Source organism: Salmo salar, chromosome 09 (genome assembly GCF_965601325.2).
Source record: "Salmo salar chromosome 09, fSalSal1, whole genome shotgun sequence".
NCBI classification, from domain to species: domain Eukaryota; kingdom Metazoa; phylum Chordata; class Actinopteri; order Salmoniformes; family Salmonidae; genus Salmo; species Salmo salar.
In genome coordinates, this window is record NC_138299.1 from 43442670 (window position 1) to 43464470 (window position 21801).

Consider the following 21801-nt stretch of genomic DNA (forward strand, 5'->3'; position numbering starts at 1 on the left):
TTTTATTGTGAAAAAAACAAGAAAGACAAAAAAACAGAAAACTTGAGAGTGCATAACTATTCATCCCCCCAAAGTCAATACTTTGTAGAGCCACCTTAAGCAGCAATTACAGCTGCAAGTCTCTTGGTGTATGTCTCTATAAGCTTGGCACATCTAGCCACTGGGATTTTTGCCATTCTTCAAGTCAAAATTGCTCCAGCGTCATCAAGTTGGATGTGTTCTTACTGGTGAACAGCAATCTTTAAGTCATACCACAGATTCTCAATTGGATTGAGGTCTGGGATTTGACTAGGCCATTCCAAGACATTTAAATGTTTCCCCTTAATAATCGAGTGTTTCTTTAGCAGTATGCTTAGGGTCATTGTCCTGCCGGAAGGTGAACTTCCGTCCCAGTCTCAAATCTCAGGAAGACTGAAATTCAAGAATTTCCCTGTATTTAGCACCATCCATCATTCCTTCAAATCTGACCAGTTTCCCAGACCTTGCCGATGAAAAACATCCCCACAACACGACGCTGCCACCACCATGCTTCACTGTGGGGATGTTGTTCTCGGGGTGAGGAGAGGTGTTGGTTTTGTGCCAGACATAGCGTTTTCCTTGATGGCCAAAAAACTACATTTTAGTCTCATCTGACCAGAGAACCTTGTTCCATATGTTTGGGGTCTCCCACATGCCATTTGGCAAACACCAAATGTGTTTGCTTATTTTTTTGCTTTAAGCAATGGCTTTTTTTCTGGCCACTCTTCCGTAAAGCCCTGGTCCTATGGACAGATACTACAATCTCCGCCTTGACATTTTGCAGCTCCTTCAGGGTTATCTTAGGTCACTTGTTGCCTCTCTGATTAATGTCCTCCTTGCCTGGTCCGTGAGTTTTGGTGGGCGGGCCTCTCTTGGCAGGTTTGTTGTGCTGCCATATTCTTTCCATTTTTAATAATGGATTTAATGGTGTTCCGTGGGATGTTCAAAATGTCAGATATTTTTTTATAACCCAACTCTGATTTGTACTTCACCACAACTTTGTTGCTAACCTGTTTTGAGAGCTCCTTGGTCTTCATGGTGCCGCTTGCTTGGTGGTGCCCCTTGCTTAGTGGTGTTGCAGACTTTGGGGCCTTTCAGAACAGGTGTATATATACTGAGATCATGTGACAGATCATGTGACACGTAGATTTCACACAGGTGTACTTTATTTAACTAATTATGTGACTTCTGAAGGTAATTGGTTGCAGCAGATCTAATTTAGGGGCTTCGTAGCAAAGTGTGTGAATACATATGCATGCACCACTTTTCCGTTTAAAAAACAAATAATTATATAGTTTTTTGAAACAAGTTATTTTTTACATTTCACTTCACCAATTTGGACTTTTTATGTATGTCCATTACATGAAATCCAAACAAAAATCTGTTAAAATTGCAGGTTGTAATGCAACAAAATAGGAAAAACGCCAAGGGGGGTGAATACTTTTGCAAGGCAATGTATCAAATAAAATAAAATGTATTCATAAAGCCCTTCTTACATCAGCTGATATCTCAAAGTGCTGTAAAGAAACCCAGCCTAAAACCACAAACAGCAAGCAATGCAGGTGTAGAAGCACGGTAGCTAGGAAAAACTCCCTAGAAAGGCCAGAACCTAGGAAGAAACCTAGAGAGGAACCAGGCTATGAGGGGTGGCCAGTCCTCTTCTGGCTGTGCCGGGTGGAGATTATAACAGAACATGGCCAAGATGTATTGCCAAAAAGATTGGAGAAGTGGTTTTTCCACATTTTTTTTTGTTTTGGACAGATAACTCTATGTGTTTTTGTCAGTTAACAGCAGACTCATACATTTCCTTAGTGAAAACAAATGTACTGAGCAAATGTCAAATTGGCTTTTTACCAAATAACAGACCACATATTCACCCTGCACACCCTAATTGAGAAACAAACCAAAACAAAGTCTTCTTTTCCTTTGTTGATTTCAATAAAGCTTTTGACTCAATTTGGCATGAGGGTCTGCTATACAAATAGATGGAAAGCGATGTTGGAGGAAAAGCATATGACAGTATGAAATCCATGTACACAAACAACAAGTGTGCAACTAAAATTGGCAAAAAACACACACATTTCTTTTCATAGGGCTGTGGGGTGAGACATGGATAAAGCTTGAGCCAAACCCTCTTCACCATATATATCAACGAATTGGCAAGGGCACTAGAACAGTCTGCAGCACCTGGCCTCCTACCTGGCCTCACCGGCCTCACAAGAATCTGAAGTCAAATGTCTACTGTTTGCTGTTGATCTGGTGCTTCTCTCCCCAACCTAGTAGGGCCTACAGCAGCACCTAGGTCTTCTGCACAGATTCTGTCAGACCTGGGCCCTAACATTAAATCTTAGTAAGACAAAAATAATGGTGTTCCAAAAAAGGTCAAGTTGCCAGGGCCACAAATACAAATTCTATCTAGACACCGTTGCCCTAGACCACACAAACAACTATACCTACCTCGGCCTAAACATCAGCGCCACAGGTAACTTCCACAATGCTGTGAACGATCTGAAAGAGGGGTGTTCTACGCCATCAAAAGGAAAATATAATTCGACATCCCAATTACGATCTGGCTAAAAATACTTGAGTCAGTTATAGAACCCATTGCCCTTTAAGGTTGTGAGGACTGGGGTCCGCTCACCAACCAAGAATTCACAAAATGGCACAAACACCAAATTGAGACTCTCCATGTAGAATTCTGCAAAAACATCCTCTGTGTAGAACGTAAAACATCAAATAATGCATGCAGAGCAGAATTTGTCCGATACCCGCTATTTACCAAAATCCAGAAAAGAGCCGTTAAATTCTACAACCACCTAAAAGGAATTGATTCCCAAACCTTCAATAACAAAGCCATCACCTACAGAGAGATTAACCTAGAGAAGAGTCCCCTAAGCATGCTTGTCCTGGGTCTCTGTTCACAAACACAAACAGACTCCACAGAGCCCCAGGACAGCAACAGCAACACAATTAGACCCAACCAAATGATGAGAAAACAAAAAGATATTTACTTGACACATCGGAAAGAATTGACCAAAAAACTAAGCAAACTGGAATGCTGTTTGGCCCTAAACAGAGAATACACAGTGGCAGAATACCTGGCCACTGTGACTGACCCAAAATTAAGGAAAGCCTTGACTATGTACAGACTCAGTGAGTATAGCCTTGCTATTGAGAGAGGCCGCCGTAGGCAGACCTGGCTCTCAAGAGAAAACAGGCTATGTGGACACTGCCCACAAAATGAGGTTCCTAACCTTCTGCCAAATGTATGACCATATTAGAGACACATTTTCCCTCAGAATACACAGATCCACAAAGAATTTGAAAACAAATTCAATGTCGATAAACTCACATATCTATTAGGTGAAATATCACAGTGTGCAGTCACATCAGCAAGAGTTTTGACATGTTACCACAAGAAAAAGGCAACCAGTGAAGAACAAACACCATTTTAAATATAAGCCATATTTATGTTTATTTATTTTTCCCTTTTCTACTGTAACTATTTGCACATCACTACAACCATGTATATTGACATAATATGACATTTGAAATGTCTTTAATATTTTGGAACTTCTGTGAATGTAATGTTTACTGTTCATTTTTTAAAGTTAATTTCACTTTCTTTTTCACTTGCTTTTGCAATGTAAACATATGTGTTTCTCTCTGTGTGTGTGTGTGTAGAGAGAGAGAGAGAGAGAGAGAGAGAGAGAGAGAGAGAGAGAGCGAGAGAGAGTGAGAGAGAGAGAGAGAGAGGAGAGAGAGAGAGAGAGAGGAGAGAGAGAGAGAGAGGAGAGAGAGAGAGAGAGAGAGAGAGAGAGAGAGAGAGAGAGAGAGAGAGGAGAGAGAGAGAGAGGAGAAGAGAGAGAGAGAGAGGAGAGAGGATGAGAGAGCGAGAGAGAGAGAGGAGAGAGAAGAGAGAGAGAGAGGAGACGAGAGAGACGAGACGAGAGAGAGAGGGAGAGAGAGAATGCCGCCTGCAATGCCAGGGTTGTGGGTTAGATTCCCAACAGGAGACCAGTACAAAAAAGTATGAAAATGTATGCACTGACTAATGTAGAAGAAAGAGAGAAATGTATTTTTAAAAGGTACACTGCACTGTTACTGTACTCAACACAGGAAGACATCACATGCCAAATTAGATGTTTCCAAGGGGGATACTGATGGTATATTCTACAGCATTTTTCCTTGTGCTGGCAGGGAGAGCTGTAAGATACATTTCTACCAGTAGTCGCAGGCTCATTTGCCCAAGTCTTGGTAAACATTCTTGATCATTTCACTATTGTCATAGTCATACTGATACATGTCAAACCATTTCATATAAGAGCAAAACTTTAGTAAGTAAGGCAGGGAGGGAGGGAGGGAGGGAGGGAGGGAGGGAGGGAGGGAGGGAGGGAAGGAAGGAAGGAAGGAAGGAAGGAAGGAAGGAAGGAAGGAAGGAAGGAAGGAAGGAAGGAAGGAAGGAAGGAAGGAAGGAAGGAAGGAAGGAAGGAAGGAAGGAAGGAAGGAAGGAAGGAAGGAAGGAAGGAAGGGAGGGAGGGAGGGGGAGGGAGGGAGGGAGGGAAAACCAAGAGTACTCTGACAGCTCTTCCTACCTCTAAATAAACCAACTGTTGAGGCATCACGAACAGTCCTGAGAAGCGATAGCTCCATTGCAAAACCCAGGGAGCCTGAAGTCGATTCCAATTCAATGTCCATCTTCATTCAATCACAAAACAGCTGGAGAGCTTAGCTGGGTTAAATCAGAATTCCACTCCAAAGAACTGCTTATGGTCCCTAAAGCAAAGTCTGAAGTCCTTATATCACAGCCTGGCCTAATACAAGGGCTGATAGAGAAGAGGGAGAAGACAGCCTAACACAGGACCTTCTGGAAATGTGAAAGATGACTTGTAACTCAGTGGATACTGAACGTTGGCTACACAATACCATATATATCATATTATAGTATCTATAACACCAAGCATTCTGAAAGTTGACGAGGCAATACCATATATATGATATTAAAGTATATGTAAAACCAAACATTTTTTAAGTTGACTAGACAATACAAAAAATTATATTACACTTTTAGAAAAAAGGGTTGCAAAAGGGTTCTCCGCCTGTCCCCATAGGAGCACCCATTTTGGTTCCAGGGAAGGGTTCTACATGGAACCGAAAAAGGTTCTACTTGGAACCAAAAAGGGGTTCTTCAAAGGGTTCTCCTATGGAGACAGCCAAAGACCCATTTTAGGTTCTAGATAGCACCTTCTTTTCTAAGAGTGTATAGTATCACTAAAACTAAGCATTCTGACATACTGCATCCATCAGGGTGTTCCTCGAAGAGATGCTGGAGATCATTCACATTTCCTGTCTGTTAGGCAGGGTTTACACAGGCAGCCCCATTTTGATATTTGGTCACTAATTGGTCTTTCGACCAACTAGATCAGATCGTTTTTTTCAATAACTGGGCAAAAGATCAGAATGGGGCTGCATGTGTAAACACAGCCTAATAGGCCTTTAAGCTGCCGAAAGGCCTTTATTGTGCCATAATTGCAAACATAGTGTAGCGACTTTAACCCAACAATTAGCGACTTCGACAAGAGGTCCTGATCTCATGGTGTAACGGTTAAGGTATTGGTTAGGTTTGACAGTCACTGTGCTTGTAGTCTAATGACAATGGAGCATTTACAAGCTTGAAGTAGCTGAAAGAGAAACAGTATAGTGGAGAACAGAAGGAGTAGTACTGGTGCTGACGCTGTACTCCAGGGTCTCTCTCTGGGAAGGAGCTCAGCAGCGTGTGGTCCAGTGAGGTTGGGGTAAGTTTACAACTTGTCATGTGCATGTATGGTGTGTTTACTACACAGGTAAACCTACAATTGCATGTGCAGGTCACAGCACAGGTGAAACCATGCAGGTGTGTGTGTGTGTGTGTGTGTGTGTGGGGGGGGGGTGCGCAGCACAGGTGAAACCATGCAGGTGTGTGTGGGGGGGGGGGGGGTGGTCCTTACCTCCTGGGAAGTGTTCATTGATAGACCAGTTGTCCACCTGGAGTGTGGCGTTACCCCCGTTTCTGGTAAAGCGTACCACATGGTACAGCCCGTCATTCACTGGTGTGCTATTCTCTCTCACGCTGATGTCCATTGTGCCGATGTTAAACGTCACACCAATCTTCCCTTGTTCCTAGAAGAAAAAAACGAATCATTCATTTAGTGATTTGAAAAAAAAAAAACATTCGGAAACAATTTTTCCGGTGATCGACTTTTTGTTGTTGTTGATAAATGACTTTTTGCCGTAGTGCATCAATTATTTTGTTCAAAATACTCAGATCTTATTGCTAAAAACGAGGTAATCGAATGAATAAATGCTGAAAGTGTATAACTTTATTACTTAGAGTCTGCGGAATGTCACTGGAAGAGTCAATGAAAAACTAAGGAATTCAAGGTTTAATTCTCTAGCTCTTTTCGTTCATTATTCAGTCCTTGAATAATCCATTATATTAACCTTAAAGGCCCCCTTCTGCTGGATAACACACACACACACACACACACACACACACACACACACACACACACACACACACACACACACAGAGAGAGAGACACACACAGAGAGACACACACAGAGAGACACAGACACAGATACAGACACAGACACATGCGCACACACACACACACACACACACACACACACACACACCCTCATACACTATATATATATATATATATATATATATATATATATATACCTGCAAAAATCAATGGTGTTGAGTAAACAGAGATAAGCTAGATTAATGAGCAGTGAAGGCTCACAGAGTCACATGTTGGAAGACAACAGATGTCACCTGGCAGGTGACCAATTCCACCTCCTCACTCCAAACTAACCTGTGATCATCAACCAACCAGGAAGCAACCTGACTCTGTAGTGGCTAATGGGTAGATCTAAATGTCACCATCTGGATATAGAAGTATTACTAGTTCTATGGCATCCCCTTCGCATTTTGCCGATCCGAAATAATCTGATCCACACCACATTCAACATGTCAAAATCAGTCAATTATCTGCAATTCTGGTGATACTGATAATAACATTCCAAAATGTTCCAAAATGACACACTAACGCTAATCAGCATCAAATTAAATTGCATTTGTCACATGCTTTGCAAACAACAGGTGTAAACTTATAGTGAAACGCTTACCTACGGGCCCTTCCCAACAATGCAGAGAGAAACATAGAGAAATAATAGAAAATAGACAAAAATTAATACATGGAAAAAATACACATTGATTAACAACAAATTGGCTACACACACGGATGGAGGTACCGAGTCGATGTGCAGGGATACGAGGTAATACCAAGGCTATATACAGGGAGTACCAGGTAATAACATGGCTATATACAGGGAGTACCAGGTAATAACATGGTTATATACAGGGAGTACCAGGTAATAACATGGCTATATACAGGGAGTACCAGGTAATAACATGGTTATATACAGGGAGTACCAGGTAATAACATGGCTATATACAGGGAGTACCAGGTAATAACATGGCTATATACAGGGAGTACCAGGTAATAACAAGGCTATATACAGGGAGTACCAGGTAATAACATGGCTATATACAGGGAGTACCAGGTAATAACATGGTTATATACAGGGAGTACCAAGTAATAACATAGCTATATACAGGGAGCACCAGGTAATAACATGGCTATATACAGGGAGTACCAGGTAATAACATGGCTATATACAGGGAGTACCAGGTAATAACATGGCTATATAGAGGGAGTACCAGGTAATAACATGGTTATATACAGGGAGTACCAGGTAATAACATGGCTATGTACAGGGAGTACCAGGTAATAACATGGTTATATACAGGGAGCACCAGGTAATAACATGGTTATATATATATAGGGAGTACCAGGTAATAACATGTCTATATACAGGGAGTACCAGGTAATAACATGGCTATGTACAGGGAGTACCAGGTAATAGCATGGCTAAATACAGGGAGTACCAGGTAATAACATGGCTATATACAGGGAGTACCAGGTAATAACATGGCTATATACAGGGAGTACCAAGTAATAACATAGCTATATACAGGGAGCACCAGGTAATAACATGGCTATATACAGGGAGTACCAGGTAATAACATGGTTATATACAGGGAGTACCAAGTAATAACATAGCTATATACAGGGAGCACCAGGTAATAACATGGCTATATACAGGGAGTACCAGGTAATAACATGGCTATATACAGGGAGTACCAGGTAATAACATGGCTATATAGAGGGAGTACCAGGTAATAACATGGTTATATACAGGGAGTACCAGGTAATAACATGGCTATATACAGGGAGTATCAGTACTGAGACAATGTGCAGGAATACGAGGTAATAACATGGTTATATACAGGGAGTACCAGGTAATAACATGGTTATATACAGGGAGTACCAGGTAATAACATGGCTATATACAGGGAGTACCAGGTAATAACATGGCTATATACAGGGAGTACCAGGTAATAACATGGCTATATATAGGGAGTACCTGGTAATAACATGGTTATATACAGGAAGCACCAGGTAATAGCATGGCTATATACAGGGAGTACAAGGTAATAACATGGCTATATACAGGGAGTACCAGGTAATAACATGGCTATATACAGGGAGTACCAGGTAATAACATGGCTATATACAGGGAGTACCAGGTAATAACATGGCTATATACAGGGAGTACCAGGTAATAACATGGCTATATATATAGGGAGTACCTGGTGTAATAAAGATAATCTAACGTTTTACCTAATGATATATAAGGAGGGCATTTGCACAACATGCTTCACAACAGCACACAACAAAACTCCAGAGACATATTGAGCAACCAACTGATACCAATCACGACCACACCCAGAGACAGATGGCTGACTTAAGCACTCACACAAACATGTCAAGACATGAAAGCGCCCTAGCCACACGAACTGACCACTGGTGTAAAAAACAACATTCCATGAATATCGCAACCACCCAGACACGAATTACCAGAAATACACACACACACACACACACTTAGGGGTGTTGGACTCCGAGGACAAAGGACACTGCCAAGGGCCAATGGGAAGTCGACACCACCCGGAGAATGGACCGTCCCTCCACTCATCGACCAGTCAGGAGAGCGGACCTACTAGACTCAACCTACGTCAACACACTGTTATTTCATTGTATAAATTAAACGCACACTATGTTTCGGGGCTCTCTTCTGCTAGTTCCCTATGAGCTAAACGAAGGAGTCCGTGCACGCTTTGCCAAATATCTTTGTCTCATAATAAACTGCCTTACTATAAACTGAATCCACCCGGTCCAGCGTCTTGACTTGGTCTCCTTCTCAAGTAACTGATCATCAACACTGGTAATAACATGGTTATATACAGGAAGCACCAGGTAATAGCATGGCTATATACAGGGAGTACAAGGTAATAACATGGTTATATACAGGGAGTACCAGGTAATAACATGGGTATATACAGGGAGTACCAGGTAATAACATGGCTATATACAGGAAGCACCAGTTAATAACATGGCTATATACAGGGAGTACCAGGTAATAACATGGTTATATACAGGGAGTACCAGGTAATAACATGGCTATATACAGGGAGTACCAGGTAATAACATGGCTATATACAGGGAGTACCAGGTAATAACATGGCTATATACAGGGTGTACCAGGTAATAACATGGCTATATACAGGGAGTACCAGGTATTAACATGGTTATATACAGGAAGCACCGGGTAATAACATGGCTATATACAGGGAGTACCAGGTAATAACATGGTTATATACAGGGAGTACCAGGTTATACCCTGGCTATATACAGGGAGTACCAGGTAACAACATGGCTAATGTGGTGGATGAATCAGAATCAGTTGGGTAACATAGATAATTAAGATGTTTTATTAGTATAATATGCTTATGTGAGATACTTGTCATTAGAAAGTGTCCTTTGGACTCTGGTGTCTTTCAGTTGCACTTTTCCCTTAGCTGGGGCTCAGTCACTTGGGGCCCAGAGAGGGGAGAGGTCAGACTTGTCTTCATGTGAATGTGTCTTTACCTATTCTTAAACCACGTGATTAATGGGGAACCAATTATTTGTCTCCATAATGTCTGTGCGCAGGTCACTCCCCCCAGTGAGCCTGTCCAGGAGTGGGGTCAAGAGGGGGTTTGCTTGAGATGGGAGTATCTAGAGTTGACAATTGATATATGCCATTGGATGAAATGGTGTTTTTGTTCTATGAAGTACCAGGGATGAGATTAGAACCTCGTCATTAGGGATCAAACTGAACGATAATTTATAGTGAATGCTATCTAGATACTCCTCTCTAAAGTAAACAGTCTTTCTTTGTGAACCGTTCCTAACTATCTGTGGTTTGTCATGTCAAAAGGGGGTGGATATTTGGGTATAAAATATCTCAGTAGCCATTTTGTTGGAACCTTCCTGGTTCATTCGAGAGAGTGCATTATTGAAGATCAAGTGCTTTTGCAAAAGTATCTTAATTATTAAAGATGTAGTTAACTCGGACTGGTGTGTTTGTAACTCTCCTCATTTGGTAATGCAGAAATTAGCCACCACACTATATATAGGTAATAACATGGCTATATACAGGGAGTACCAGGTAATAACGTGGCTATATACAGGGAGTACCAGGTAATAACATGGCTATATACAGGGAGTACCAGGTAATAACATGGCTATATACAGGGAGTACCAGGTAATAACGTGGCTATATACAGGGAGTACCAGGTAATAACGTGGCAATATACAGGCAGTACCAGGTAATAACATGGCTATATACAGGGAGTACCAGGTAATAACATGGCTATATACAGGGAGTACCAGGTAATAACATGGCTATATACAGGGAGTACCAGGTAATAACGTGGCTATATACAGGGAGTACCAGGTAATAACGTGGCTATATACAGGGAGTACCAGGTAATAACATGGCTATATACAGGGAGTACCAGGTAATAACATGGCTATATACAGGGAGTACCAGGTAATAACGTGGCTATATAGAGGGAGTACCAGGTAATAACGTGGCTATATACAGGGAGTACCAGGTAATAACGTGGCTATATACAGGGAGTACCAGGTAATAACATGGCTATATACAGGGAGTACCAAGTAATAACATGGCTATATACAGGGAGTACCAGGTAATAACATGGCTATATACAGGGAGTACCAGGTAATAACATGGCTATATACAGGGAGTACCAGGTAATAGCATGGCTATATAGAGGGAGTACCAGGTAATAACATGGCTATATACAGGGAGTACCAGGTAATAGCATGGCTATATAGAGGGAGTACCAGGTAATAACATGGTTATATACAGGACGTGCCAGGTATTAACAAGGCTATATACAGGGAGTACCGGGTAATAACAGGGCTATATACAGGGAGTACCAGGTAATAACATGGCTATATTGAGTGAGTACCAGGTAATAACATGGCTATATACAGAGAGTACCAGGTAATAACATGGCTATATACAGGGAGTACCAGGTAAAAACATGGCTATATACAGGGAGTACCAGGTAATAACATGGCTATATACCGGGAGTACCAGGTAATAATATGGCTATATACAGGGAGTACCAGGTAATAACATGGCTATATACAGGGAGTTCCAGGTAATAACATGGCTATATACAGAGAGTACCAGGTAATAACATGGCTATATAGAGGGAGTACCAGGTAATAACATGGCTATATACAGGGAGTACCAGGTAATAACATGGCTATATACAGGGAGCACCAGGTAATAACATGGCTAAATACAGGGAGTACCAAGTAATTACATAGCTAAATACAGACCATACCAAGTAATACGGCTATTTACAGGGAGTACCAGGTAATAACATGGCTATATACAGGGCATACCAGGTAATAACATGGCTATATACAGGGACTACCAGGTAATAACATGGCTATATACCGGGACTACCAGGTAATAACAGGGCTATATACAGGGAGTACCAGGTAATAACAGGGCTATATACAGGGAGTACCAGGTAATAACATGGCTATATACAGGGAGTGCAAGATATTAACAAGGCTAGATACAGGGAGTACCGGATAATAACAAGGTTATGCACACGGGTAGCAGTAGAGTCAATGTGCAGGGATACGAGGTAATAACATGGCTATATACAGGGAGTACCAGTACCGTGTTGATGTGCAGGGGTACCAGGTAATAACATGGCTATATACAGGGAGTACCAGGTAATAAAATGGCTATATACAGGGAGTACCAGTACATAGTCGATGTGCAGGTGTACGAGGTAATAACATGGCTAAATACAGGGAGTACCAGTACTGAGTCAATGTACAGGGATACCGAGGTAATTGAGGTAGGTATGTACATACAGGTAAGGGTAAAGTGACTAAGCAACAGGATAGATAATAATAAGGTGATTGAGGTAGGTATGTACATACAGGTAAGGGTAAAGTGTCTAAGCAACAGGATAGATAATAATAAGGTGATTGATGTAGGTATGTACATACAGGTAAGGGTAAAGTGACTAAGCAACAGGATAGATAATAATAAGATGATTGAGGTAGGTATGTACATACAAGTAAGGGTAAAGTGACTAAGCAACAGGATAAATAATAAACCCCTTCCTCTATTTTCTCTTCTCTCAACCTGTTGTTACTTCCTTCATACTTCCTCTGTAGTTAATCATAGCTGGAATCACCTCCTCATCTGTATACAGATCAGAGTCTATGGCCAGATGATAAATAGTATCGAGGGAGATGTGTTGTGCATTCATCACCACTGATCAGAGCAAGGCCTGGGCAGAATCTAGGCCAGGGCTCTCAAGTTCGTTTAGAAGACATCGGACAGGAAGTAGAAGATACTGTACAGCGTTACCTACAGTCATTTGGTCAGTAATAACTGTGGGATTGAGATTAATTAAGGAATAATTCTATATAATAACTTACTTGAAATAATGCAAATGTTCTAACTTTTGTTTGCTATCTTTTTGAAGATACAGGTTTTGTAAGGGGTCTGAATTTTAAATGCAAATGTACCTTCGAACTGGATGTATTTCTGTGTAACATCCTGTTCATGTATTTAAACTGAGGGGAACATACGGAGTTCTTAGATAACTCACATGATGAAAACGGGTGGAAACAGAAAAATACATTTAGTCAGATCTTTTTCCCCGCTCTTAATGAAATTGGAATCGAAAGCGAGTCAGTGTATTTTTACTTTTTGATCATAGGCTTTCCTCTCGCTGGTTTCAACATGTTGGTAACATCAAAGAGCATGGTTTAAATACCACCCACATGTTTACACCCGCAAGCAAATGTTTAATCTATAAAGTCATGGAAGCTTCAAATCTCCAAAATAGTTTATTCCCAAAATCTGTTGAAAATGTGTTGTTTCCAAAGCAGTCAAATATCTTGTGATGATAGTGATGATATGTAATGATAAGCTTATTAAAACGCCTCCTCATTGAATTGTTCACTGTGAATATCCTTAACAAATGTAAAAATAAACAACATAATTAGCCGTGAAATATGGGCAGGCTTCAAGGAGCATCGGGGGACTCCTTTAGAACAGTGAATGAAACCAAAGGCAACACTCCATCACCATGGCCCCTTTGAGATATTCTCCTAATGGAGCTGCCATTTAACGCGCCTGACTCTGCGGCAAGATAAAGACAGGCGCATAATAGTGATCCATATCCCTTGGAGCGTGGCAGTGTGCTGGAGCGCTGAACACACAGGGATGGCAGGGTGATTCCATGGTATCACCTGCACAAATTGATAAGTGTTTAAGAAATGAACAAGGCGCTCTGTGAGAGAATGGCGTGTAAACTGCTGATAACATAATGGGAGGTTTGTCTGTAGAGATGGGAGCTGAGAGGGAAAATAAAGCAGAGATGACAAGTGTTTCATCAATGAAAGGCTGGGGTTAGCTAGAAGTCAATGAACAATAAAAACAGACAGTTCGTTCTTCAATAGCAGCACAAACAATCTTCCGGCAAAGAGCGGAAACGTTTTTGTAAAGTTTGGCCACATTACAATAAGGAAGTTGATTATACCGTAGTGTGATTATGAAAACATACTTTTCACAGTAATTAAGGGTGAGTCAACATCTTGCGTTGGGTATAAGGAAATTAGATTACATTAGTTCGTAATGGCCGTTACTCTGACCCAAGACCACCGTGTTAATGATCTTTTCAACACACACGTGACACAGTGTACAAGAACAAAGTGGTGTCTCAACTGACGTTTTATACAAGACATGGCATTGCTAACTGCCATAACAGGTAATAACAGTTTAGTGTAAAACAGACCCATTGTGGATGTCTTAGCAAGAAACATTCACACTAGCAATTGTCTCTAATGGCTTGATTTATTATTTGCTTTAAAATACACAATTGACAAGAATTTTGAACAATTATCAACAAAATATGAAAGCCAAAAGGTAATTTATTAACTAATGCTATAAAATTCAGACATGTAAGGTTAGTAGTTTGGTGTTCAGACAGAGAGAGGTATTTTCAGGTTCAAGCTCTAGCCCAGTGGTGACAGAATAATTTCCACCAAAAAGGAGCCTTATTATTAACAAAATCAGAAGGACCAAAAAAGAGCATTTAACTCACCTCAACAGTATGTACCTATTTAGGTGTTCATGCATTATGCATGTTGGATGCACGAGTGGGAGCCACAATTACGGGTTTAAACTAGGTATTAGGGGTTTAAACTAGGTATTAGAGGTTTAATCTAGGTATTAGGGGTTTACTCTGGGTATTAGGCATTTAATCTAGGTATTAGGGGTTTAATCTAGGTATTAGAGGTTTAGTCTAGGTATTAGAGGTTTAATCTAGGTATTAGGTGTTTAATCTAGGTATTAGAGGTTTAATCTAGGTATTAGGCATTTAATCTAGGTATTAGGCGTTTAATCTAGGTATGAGGCGTTTAATATAGGTATTAGAGGTTTATCTAGGTATTAGAGGTGTAATCTAGGTATTAGGCGATTAACCTAGGTATTAGGGGTTTAATCTAGGTATTAGAGGTTTAATCTAGGTATTAGATGTTTAATCTAGGTATTAGAGGTTTAGTCTAGGTATCAGGGGTTTAATCTAGGTATTAGGGGTTTAATCTAGGTATTAGAGGTTTAGTCTAGGTATTAGGGGTTTAATCTAGGTAGTAGGGGTTTAATCTAGGTATTAGGGGTTTAATCTAGGTATTAGAGGTTTAATCTAGGTATTAGAGATTTCATCTAGGTATTAGGGGTTTAATCTAGGTATTAGAGGTTTAATTGAGGTATTAGAGGTTTAGTCTAGGTATTAGGTAAACAATAGATAAGTAAAGAATTACAAAATAATAATAATAACATCAGCGAGGCTATATACAGGTGGTACCAGTACAGAGTCAATGTGCGGGGGCACAGGTTAGTCGGGCTATTTGAGGTAATATGAGATTAGTTAAAGTGACTATGCATAAATTATAAACTGGGAGTTGCAGCAGCATAAAAGAAGGGTTGGCGGGCGGGGGGTTCCGAGTGGCGCAGCGGTCTATGGTAATGCATCTCAGTGCTAGAGGCATCACTACAGAACCCTTGTTCGAATCCAGGCTGTATCACAACCGACCGTGATTGGCCAAACCGACCGTCCCCGGGTTTGGCCAGTGTAGGCCGTCATTGTAAATAAGAATTTGTTCTTAACTGACTTGCCTAGTTAAATAAAGGTTACATGTGTTTGAATAGGGCAGCCTGTGGCTCATTTAATTTGTTTTCTTCAGAGAATCTGTGAATGAAGGTTATTCCATGCGAGAAATTGCCAATAAACTGATGATCTCGTACAACGTTGTGTACTACTTCCTTCACAGAACAGTGCAAACTGGCTATAAATTTAAAGAAGAGTTGAGGCCCCAGTGCACAACTGAGCAAGAGGACAAGTACATTAGAGTGTCTAGTTTGAGAAACAGATGCCTCACAAGTCCACAACTGGCAGCTTCATTAAATAGTACCCGCAAAACACCAGTCTCAACTTCAACAGTGAAGAAGCAACTCCGGGATGCTAGCTTTCCAGGAGTTCCTCTGTCCAGTGTCTGTGTTCTTTTGCCCATCTTAATATTTAATTTTTATTGGCCAGTCTGAGATATGGCTTTTTCTTTGTAACTCTGTAAATTAGGAATTTCCTTTTTTTTTTCTTCTTTTTTTTACATCTGGAAAAATGTCCAAAAACCTGTTTTTGTTTGCTTTGACATTATGGGGTATCGTATGTAGATTGCTGAGGATTTGTTTTTTTTATCTCATCCATTTTAGAATAAAGCTGTGAATACTTTCTGAAGGCACTGTATGTATGCTAGCCGACTAAACTTTTCTCCACGATTTACAATGGAGTTTAGTCAGCTACCTGCAGGCCTACTGTATTTATCTTTAAATGCAGTCACCTCGGTTTTAATTTGAAGCATCTTTTTATCCTTCGTTTTAAAGATGTCGGAGGTCACAGAGAGACAGATTAACATCTTGATGCTAGTTTTAGTGGAGATCCGGTAGGGAAAAAACACATCTAACAATGCACTGAGCTTTTCTAGGAGTGGTCTGAGGCAGTTGGTAAAATATCGACCACTATTCCATTTATATTGTAACCTAACTTAACGTAACATATAATACTAAATGGAGTACCACAGATGTACGTGCAAAGTAATGCGAATTGCCCTGAGACCTCATTGGGAGAGAAAACAAAATGGATGGGTCTGAACATTAACTGGAATCTGAGAAAAGGTTACTAGTCAGGAGAAGGTCAGCTAACTGTATCATTAGAATAAGATAGAATAAGAGAAGGGGAAAGAGAGAGACGAAGAAAGAGAGAGAAAAAGAGAGAAAGAGAGAGAAAGAGAGAGAGAAAGAGAGAATGAGAAAGAGAGAGAGCATGATAAAGAGAGATAATTAGAAAGTGAGAGAGAAGGAGAAGGAGAGAAAATGAGAAAGAGAGAGAGAGAATGAGAAAGAGAAAGCGAGAGAGCAAGAGAGAAGAGAAAGAGAGAGAAAAAGAGAAAGAAAAAGAGACAGGACAAGAGGGAGAGATAAAGCACAGAATCATACTCACTAAATTAATACTTAAAGACAACTTCACGCATTCCACATCAGCCGACTCAACACTGCATCGTCGCAAAACAACTTTCAAGCTCATGACTTTGACAATCAGCAGTAACTCCCTTAACACTCTCACAGAGAGGGGGAATGAACAAGCAGTAACTCCCTCAACACTCTCACAGAGAGGGGGAATGAACCAGCACTAACTCCCTCAACACTCTCACAGAGAGGGGGAATGAACCAGCAGTAACTCCCTCAACACTCTCACAGAGAGGGGGAATGAACCAGCACTAACTCCCTCAACACTCTCACAGAGAGGGGAAATGAACCAGCAGTAACTCCCTCAACACTCTCACAGAGAGGGGGAATGAACCAGCAGTAACTCCCTCAACACTCTCACAGAGAGGGGGAATGAACCAGCAGTAACTCCCTCAACACTCTCACAGAGAGGGGGAATGAACAAGCAGTAACTCCCTCAACACTCTCACAGAGAGGGGGAATGAACCAGCACTAACTCCCTCAACACTCTCACAGAGAGGGGGAATGAACCAGCAGTAACTCCCTCAACACTCTCACAGAGAGGGGGAATGAACCAGCACTAACTCCCTCAACACTCTCACAGAGAGGGGAAATGAACCAGCAGTAACTCCCTCAACACTCTCACAGAGAGGGGGAATGAACCAGCAGTAACTCCCTCAACACTCTCACAGAGAGGGGGAATGAACCAGCAGTAACTTCATCAACACTCTCACAGAGAGAGGGAATGAACCAGCACTAACTCCCTCAACACTCTCACAGAGAGAGGGAATGAACCAGCACTAACTCCCTCAACACTCTCACAGAGAGAGGCAATAAACCATATGCTATCCTCTACTAAACGTCTCCAAACTGGCATCAATGGGAGATGAAGAATAGACATTCACATACTAACACTCAGGAGCTCCCGTGGCTGTGGCTTATGGAGATATCAAAGGTGTTGATGAGGCAGAACGAGCCTTTTAATTCACTGTCTGCTGTTGCTGTTGCTGCTGCTGCTGCCACTGTGACTGTGCTTGCCAAGCCAGGCAGTATACTGCAAACACAGACAGATGCCAGGCCATTTTAATCTGCTGAGAACTTGCTGGATCGACAGTCCTCGAGAGGAAAGGAATGGAGGGAGAGAAAAGGTGAGACGGAAGGAGAGATAGAGAGCCATAGAGAGAGAGGGGGAGAGAGAGAGAGAGAGAGAGGAGTGATGAAGAGAGCAGTAAGAGTGAGAGAGCTGAATGGAGAGGTGGGAGAGTTTTCGAAATGACCTTGTATTGAATCTGAAGTGCTGACCATAAAGTATGGTTTACACAGGGCAAGACTGGACAGGACAAGACAGGACAGGACAGGACAGGACAAGACAGGACAGGACAGGACAAGACAGGGCACTCACTGTCACTGACACACACAGGCAGGAACTGAGAACAAGGATATGTGCTCCATCATCATAACTGATATTCAGCTATAATGCAAGTATCGCTATTGACAAAGATAATCATTTCTAAGCTCTTCCTTACATTGTGGACAGCTGGAAACTATATCAAACTGGGGATGAAAACTATCCCTGAAGAAATCTCATTCTAGGTTCCTTTATCAGCACTGTATTTATTCTACCTGGAGTAGAACTGCCAATAGGTTTGTTCAGGAGCGGTGTGAATAAGCTGTCATTTTAATCAAGTTTTTTCTCCTATTTGAGTCATGATTGTGTTAGCACCACATACAGAGTAGCATTCATTCAAACTCACTCTTCCCTTCCCTGCAATTTGTCTTCCTGTCAACACTGTGATTTGTGGAAAGAAATCAGAAAATAGATCAAGTTGTTCTGCAGCTTAAGGCAATGGGTTCATTTGAATATCCAGGTAAAAATTTACAGCTTCCGCTGGATACTGAAATGGGTTCATTTGAATAACCAGGTAAATATAGACAGCAACAGGTGAATACTGAAATGGGTTCATTTGAATAACCAGGTAAATATTGAATGGAACACAGATCTGAGAAGAATATAGTGCCATATTTATTTTTGATTTAAGAGGTTAAAACTTCTACACTTCTTGAAACTGCCTGGCGCCTTCAGAGAAATTTAGTAGTGCTTAATAATGTGTTGTTCCCATTGATCTCTTTTGCAGTGACTGCCAATTCAGGGGCTCCATTCAACTATACCTGCATTACAGTATTGACACATACAGTTGAAGTTGGAAGTTTACATACACCTTAGCCAAATACATTTAAACTCAGTTTTTCACAATTCCTGACATTTAATCATAGTAAAGATTCCATGTCTTAGGTCAGTTAGGATCACCACTTCATTTTAAGAATGTGAAATGTCAGAATAATAGTAGAGGGAATGATTTATTTCAGCTTTTATTTATTTCATCACATTCCCAGTGGGTCTGAAGTTTACATAATCTCAATTACTATTTGGTAGCATTGCCTTTAAATTGTTTAACTTGGGTTAAACGTTTTTGGTAGCCTTCCACAAGCTTCCCACAATAAGTTGGGTGAATTTTGGCCCATTCCTCCTGACAGAGCTGGTGAAACTGAGTCAGGTTTGTAGGTTCCTTTCTTGCACATGCTTTTCCAGTTCTGCCCGCAATTGTTCTATGGGATTGAGGTCAGGGCTTTGTGATGGCCACTCCAATACCTTGACTTTGTTGTCCTTAAGCCATTTTGCCACAACTTTGGAAGTATGCTTGGGGTCATTGTCCATATGGAAGACCCATTTGCGACCAACCTTTAACTTCCTGACTGATGTCTTGAGATATTGCTTCAATATATCCACATAATTTTCTGTCCTCATGATGCCATCTATTTTGTAAAGTGCCCCAGTCCCTCCTGCAGCAAAGCACCCCCACAACATGATGCTGCCACCCCCATGCTTCACGATTGGATGGTGTTCTTCGGATTGCAAGCCTCCCACTTTTTCCTCCAAACATAACAATGGTCATTATGTCCAAACAGTTCTATTTTTGTTTCATCAGACCAGAGGAAATTTCTCCAAAAAGTAAAATTTTTGTCCCCATGTGCAGTTGCAAACCATATTCTGGCTTTTTTATGGTGGTTTTAGAGCAGTGGCTTCTTCCTTGCTGAGCGGCCTTTCAGGTTATGTCGATATAGGACTCGTTTTACTGTTGATATTGATACTTTGTACGTGTTTCCTCAAGCATCTTTACAAGGTCGTTTGCTGTTGTTCTGGGATTGTTTTGCACTTTTTGCACCAAAGTACATTCATCTCTAGGAGACAGAACGCGTCTCCTTCCTGAGCGGTATGACGGCTGCGTGGTCCCATGGTGTTTATACTTCCGTACTATTGTTTGTACAGATGAATGTGGTACCTTCAGGCGTTTGGAAATTGCTCCCAAGGATGAACCAGACTTGTCGAGGTCTACAATTTTCAGGTCTTGGCTGACTTCTTTTGATTTTCCCATGATGTCAAGCAAGAGGCACTGATTTTGAAGGTAGGCCTTGAAATACATCCACAGGTACACCTCCAATTGACTCAAATTATGTCAATTAGCCTTTCAGAAGCTTCTAAAGCCATGACATAATTTTCAGGAATTTTACAAGCTGTTTAAAGGCACAGTCAATTTAGTGTATGTAAACTTCTGGCCCACTGGAATTGTGATACAGTGAATTATAAGTGAAATAATCTGTCTGTAAACAATTGTTAGAAAAATTACTTGTGTCATGCACAAAGTAGATATCCTAACCAACTTACCAAAACTATAGTTTGTTAACAAGAAATGTGTGGAGTGGTTGAAAAATGACTTTTAATGACTCCAACCTAAGTATATGTAAACTTCCGACTTCAACTGTACAAACACACCTTTTTTACACTTTGTCAAAATGATAGAAGAGTTTAGGGCCCTGTAAAACTTTAAAGTACCCCCTCACAGATATAAGCTTCCAGTTTGCGTTAAAGACAGATGTGAATAGTTGAATTTCTAATGTTGGGTTATCGCAATCAATGGACATCCAAACAACCAAAATAAAACATTCTTAAATGTTGAAAAAATGTTGATATAATGTTGATAGATCTGAAATGTTGACCACTGGCTTACTTTACCAAAATCATGAAAAATATGCTGTATTTTATGAGTGGGAATGTGTATTCAACACTGGAAAGGTAAGAACGTGGTAACTAACCAACAAAAACAGGTGGATAGCTGCATCCTAATATGGCGACCGGAGTGTGGACGAGTGGGTGTGTTGAAGGAGTGGGTGTATGAAAAGCAAATCAGCATCTGGTGCTTTTTACTGGGCAGCTATATCACAGTTAGCTAATATGGCCAAAAAGATTCTCACATGATTTTATTTCAAACAATTTAGATGCCACCTTGATACAAACAGTACCAGTCAAAAGTTTGGACACACCTATTCATTCAAGGGTTTTTTCTACATTGTAGAAAAATAGTGAGGACATCAAACTATGAAATAACACATATGGAATCATGTAGTAACCAAAAAAGATGTTAAAGAAATCAAAATATTTTTTATATTTTAGATCCTTTAAAGCAGCCAACCTTTGCCTTGATGATAGCTTTGCACAATCTTGGTATTCTCTCAACCAGCTTCATGAGGTAGTCACCTGGAATACATTTTAATTAACAGGTGTGCCTTGTTAAAAGTTAATTTGTGGAATGTATT

General features: G+C 40.8%; 1 protein-coding gene across 2 annotated transcripts in view; it reads right to left on the reverse strand.

Moving 5' to 3' along the window:
- The window catches only part of LOC106611370 (neurexin-3a), a 914099-nt gene that overhangs the window by 113346 nt on the left and 778952 nt on the right, over positions 1–21801 (reverse strand). For both annotated transcript variants that reach the window (XM_045723685.2, XM_082955793.1), the window contains one exon: positions 6006–6177. In XM_045723685.2, coding sequence (XP_045579641.2) covers positions 6006–6177 — 172 coding nt within the window. The remainder of the gene's footprint in view (positions 1–6005; positions 6178–21801) is intronic.